The sequence below is a fragment of the Octopus bimaculoides genome, chromosome 28 (genome assembly GCF_001194135.2).
Source record: "Octopus bimaculoides isolate UCB-OBI-ISO-001 chromosome 28, ASM119413v2, whole genome shotgun sequence".
Lineage (NCBI taxonomy): Eukaryota > Metazoa > Mollusca > Cephalopoda > Octopoda > Octopodidae > Octopus > Octopus bimaculoides.
In genome coordinates this window covers 17,647,513-17,652,722 of record NC_069008.1, presented here as the reverse complement: position 1 = coordinate 17,652,722, position 5,210 = coordinate 17,647,513, and the positions used below count along the sequence as shown (strand labels likewise).

The 5,210-nt window shown below is 40.0% G+C and overlaps 1 protein-coding gene across 1 annotated transcript in view; it reads left to right on the top strand.

The window, feature by feature from the left end:
• The window catches only part of LOC106872263 (talin), a gene marked incomplete at its 5' end in the record, with an annotated part of 182,270 nt that overhangs the window by 87,427 nt on the left and 89,633 nt on the right, over positions 1-5,210 (top strand). The window contains 6 exons of the mRNA XM_052977507.1: positions 498-647; positions 1,280-1,393; positions 2,114-2,224; positions 2,437-2,568; positions 3,668-3,796; positions 4,708-4,821. Of these exons, the coding sequence (XP_052833467.1) occupies positions 498-647; positions 1,280-1,393; positions 2,114-2,224; positions 2,437-2,568; positions 3,668-3,796; positions 4,708-4,821 (750 nt within the window). The remainder of the gene's footprint in view (positions 1-497; positions 648-1,279; positions 1,394-2,113; positions 2,225-2,436; positions 2,569-3,667; positions 3,797-4,707; positions 4,822-5,210) is intronic.

The window sequence follows — 5,210 nt, the reverse complement described above, 5'->3', positions numbered from 1 at the left end:
CTCTCTCCCCCCATCTCGCTCTCTCTCCCCATCTCTCTCATACTTTTGTTTATTTCTCAAGTCATCAACATTATCATCATCATCATCGTTAACCCTTTTGACACCAACCCACCTGTGACCAACCCTCCTGCTTCCATGATACAAACTTCCTTTTCCAAAGCTGATCGAAATTAAAACCTTTTTCCATCAAGATTCCATGTTAATTGATCTTCCAAACACCATTTTTAATAACGACAAATTTATTCTACTAAATTCTTCGTTACTTTTCAAATTAAGACAAAGTCAGGATTTTAGGAGAAATATGATAAAGAAAGGGGTCAACCTGGGATAAATTCTTATGATACCAATCCACTTAAGACCATCCCTTCGTCTTTGCTACGACTAAAAAATTAATTATCCACATCATTGTCTTTATTATCCTCTGTGCCCCGTTGTTACCACCATGACCACCTCATAACAATCATCATCATCATCGTCATCACTTTTATTGAGTGCAGCCCCCCTTCATCCGTTTCCACTCTTTCAATCGCTGCTTTTATCTTCAGGTTGTTGCACCAACAATCAGTAACCCAGCCTGCCGTGACCAGCTGTTTGATGCAGCGAAACAAGTTGCAAATTCTGTGGATGGAATCGTTGAGGCTGCAATGGTAAGAATTGCAATTTGGTCTGGAACTCAGTGTGTGTGTGTGTGTGCGTATGTGTGTGTAAAAACACTCTCATGTAAATATGTATAGTTGTGTGTTTAAATGTGTATATACACTTGTAACTGTATAACTGTGCACATGTATGTAAACATTTTTGTCTAACCCTGTGTATAACTAATGCAGCATCAGTGATTTATTTATGTTTGTTCTGTCATCTTTTCTGATTAAAACACCGAAAATAAATAGTGATCTACCCTGGATTTACAAATTGTATTTATCACAAGAAATGACCAACATATATGGGTTTCCATGGCACAAACTCAACAATTTAGCTGGTGGAGTTCTTTTCCCACAGAGCGCTTAAAGAAGTGTTTGCTTGGATTTATTAAATGCAGTCTAACAAGATATCAAATACTGACCTGTATGTGATAGCCTGATGATTTGGGAGACTATTGTATTGTAATGTATTTCATAATCTTGTAGATATTGCACATCTTGCGTAACTGAAAGTACTATGTAATGTCACAATAAAAGCTCTTAATGAAGCTTTGTAGCCAGATATCATATGATCCATCCATGGGTGGGGTTATCATTAAATCTGTTAAACCTGTTTGCTTTCTTTTTTTCATTTCCAGTTTGCCTGCAAAGATGAGCATCTGCTGAGCGATTTAGGAGAAGCAGCAACAGCAGTTACCAAGGCACTTAATGATCTCCTTCAACATGTCAAGATGGGGACAGGCAGTGGTGAGGTTAGTACCAATACTACTCTTACTTCTACCACCACCACCACCACTACTACTACTACTACTCTTTCTCTCTCATTCCTTGTTTGCGTCTGTTTTTGTATTACTCTTTCCCCATTGTCAAAAACCTCTTGTAAGGGTCAGTGGTTTTTCAAAGTTACAAATACCAGGGACCCACAACCACCAAAAAAAAGGAAAGATAAGACATTAGTAAAATTTTTATAGACCCATCCAGCTGTGTCCCCCCCCCCACTTTAGACCGCTCTAATGAGTCCTTTCCTGCAGAATCCTCCAGCTGGGTCCCCTCTTTTAGACCCCTCTAGCTGGGTCCCTTCCTGTAAATCCCCCAGTTGGGTCACCTCCTTTAGACTCCTCTAGCTGGGTCCTTTCATACAGATCCTGCTAGCTGGGGGACCTTCCTTTAGACTCCTCTTGCAAGTCCCTCTAGCTGGGTCCCATCATATAAACCCTTCCAGCTAGGTCTCTTTCCTGCAGATCCATCTATCTGGGTCCTGTCTTGCTGACTCCTCTTATTGGATCCCTCTAGTTGGGTTCCTCTTTTAGACCCCTCTAGCTGGGTTCCTCTTTTAAGCCCCTCTAACAGATCCCTTCCTGCAGATCCATCCATCAGGGTCCCTCTTATTAGTTCCCTTCATACAAACCCCTCTAGCTGTGTGTGCCCCTATTGAGTACCCATTGTTTAATGTAATGATCTCTGTATTTCAGGGTGGCCAGAATGAACAAGCTGTTGACACCATACTAACAGCAACAGACCGACTTTTCAGCAGTGTCGGTGATGCACACGAGATGGTTAAACAAGCGAAAATGTTGGCACAGGTAACGTCCAGAAATTCTGTACTTACATAGGCATAACAAGTCATACACATCCATGCACGCGATACAAACTTCGTTTTAAAGTGACCTGAATTAAAACCTTCTTCCAGCAAAATTCTTTGTTAATTGACATTCCAAACATCAAACTTAACAATGAGTTGTTTTACTCAATTTTTACCTATTTTCAATTTTCTCTCTTTCTCTTTCGTATATAGGCAACTTCTCAACTGGTCTGTGCCATCCGATCCCAAGCGGAATCATACCAAGACACAGACATCCAGAAAAGACTGTTGGCTGCCGCTAAGCAACTAGCAGATGCCACAGCCAAAATGGTGGAGGCTGCAAAAGTAAGCTATTATTATTATTGTCTTCCTATCAAAATAGGAACGCAGGATTTCCTCGTTTCTATTTTGAATTTCTGTGTTTCTGCAGTTGTTTTCATTTTACATTTTCAACCTGAAGAAGACAGACGATCTCACGAAATATCATTCAAATCATTAAATAAACAATCCATTACAAATCACATCCTGTTGTTCTTTTTGTCTATTTACCTTTGTGAAGAGTCATGGCAATCTTTATAAAATATTATTAACATTGTTGTTATTATTATTATTATTATGATGACAAGCTGGCAAAATGTTTTGTGGTATTTTGTCCATCTTTGCATTCCGAGATCAAATTCTGCTGAGATCGACTTCAAGAGTTCTCAGTTTATAAAATGGTGAAATAAATTATTATTTCGACCAGGAAACCCTGGGTAGCTATGTTTAACAAAACTTGTGAGTTTCATTATAACAACATTTTTACTCTATGATAAAGTGCTATACTACTTGCTGAAGGCTTACCACACAGAATAAATATATATATATATATAATTGAACTTCTTGAATAATAAAGTGAATAAGCGCAGGCATGGATGTGTGTGTGGTAAGAGCTTTGCTTCTCAATCACATCTAAATGATCATCTGGGTCTTGCCACACCCTTACCAACATAGCTTGGTCAAGTGAGCTGACCATTTTGCTTATTTGCTACTTTAGTCCCTGTGGAAGTGAGGATATAAAGACCTGGTCTTTCTGGGACCCTCAAAGAAAAAAATCTCAAAGCATTAGGTGAGGGGACTTGAGGGGCCCAGACCATCAATGGCAAATCATTCGTCCCCAGCTCGGCCAATCCAGCAATCTGGAAGAGGCTGGTTGAGGTAATGGTGTATGTGATGCCAATGTGGCGGGGCTCTGTCTTACTGCATAATGGCATTGAGTACATCTTCTTCCATCTGGGACAACCACCAAATGAACAGCATTGTACCATTCATTTTGAATTAGCTTGTATATAACATGCATATGCACACATACTCACACATGTGCATGTGCGTGATTGATGTGATATCTGTCTCTATTTGTCGTTAATTGAATTAATTTTTATCATTTTGTTCCCATCTTCTTCAGGGATGTGCCTCCAATCCGAACGATTCCAGCCAGCAAGGTAACCTTCGTATTGCAGCTGAAGAACTTCGCTCAGCCACCAATGCTGCTGCCAGCAACGCCCTGAAGAAAAAACTCATCAACAGACTAGAAGTAAATAAAATTAACATTCTTTCCTGTGTTAGCCCTGAGTATATCTCGAAACATTACCCCACTTATATTTCTAGGTGTTAGCCCAGTACATCTCTAGATATTATACCAGTGTATCACTAAATGTTACCCTAGTGTATTCCCTTGATGTTAGCCCAGTGTACCTCTAAATTTTAATCTGGTTTGCTCTTAGATGTTAACCCACTGTATTTGTAAACATTAGCCTATTGCATTTCTAGGTATTAGCCCAGTATTTTCTTTGAAGGTCAACTTCTTCGGCTAAAGGGTAGTACTCCAGCCTGACCACAGTCAAATGACTGAAACAAGTAAAAGAATGAAAGAAAAGGATAATCATTGTATGTCCGTTTTCCATGCTGGCATGGGTTGGATGGTTCGGCAGGAACTGGTCAGATGGAAAACTGCCCCTGGCTCCAATTGTCTATTTTGGGTCTGGTTTCTCTGGCTGGATGCCCTTCACAACACTGGAGAGAGCTTCACCAGGCTCCAGTTGTCTGCTTTGACATGGTTTCTGCTACTGGTTGCCCTTCCTGATGCCAACCACTTTCCAGAGTGTACTGGGTGCTTTTTATGTGACACCAATTCTGTTACTTTTTGTGTGGAAGACAAATGTTTGCATAAACATTTAGTTCTTGCATATATGATTCATGATTGCGGCTATTTAGAACTCAGCATTGGATTTGTGTATTTGTATATATTTGCGTGTGTGTATTTGTATATATTTGTGTGTGTGTGTATTTGTATATATTTGTGTGTGTGTGTGTATATGTATGTGTATGTATTTGTATATTTGTGGGTATGTGTGTGTGTGTGTGCTTATATATAAATATCAATTTCTGTTCATTTCAACTCAATTCATATCCAGCTTCTCTCTCTCTCTCTCTCTTTCTCCCCAGAACGCAGCCAAGCAAACTGCGGCCGCATCTGTGCACCTGATCAGTGCAGCAAATACAGCTGGTAAATCAAACTCCAATTCTGTATCTCAGCAGCACCTGCACTTTGAATGCAAGGTATGGTCACCTGACTTTATTGTTGTCTTCTTTTCTAACCAACCAATTAATTAATTAATACCATTATTTTTGTTCTAATTGCATAAATGTGTGGGACAGAGGCCTTTATTTGTGGTTTGCAAGGTCTTGTAATGTCCTTCCATAAATTTAGCCTCGATACCACCATAATCTCACCTTAATACATTGTAATTTTAATCTTGCCTTACCTCAATCTAATCTTGATGCCCACCCCCCAGTCACATTTCAATATCACCACCACTTTTCGATCCTCCCCTCAATCATGCCACAATCTCACCCATTTGCCTTACCTCATTCCCACCAACACCTCCCCCGTCCTTACCCCACCTGCAACATTACCCCACTCTCACCCCCAACCATCCCCTGTTCCA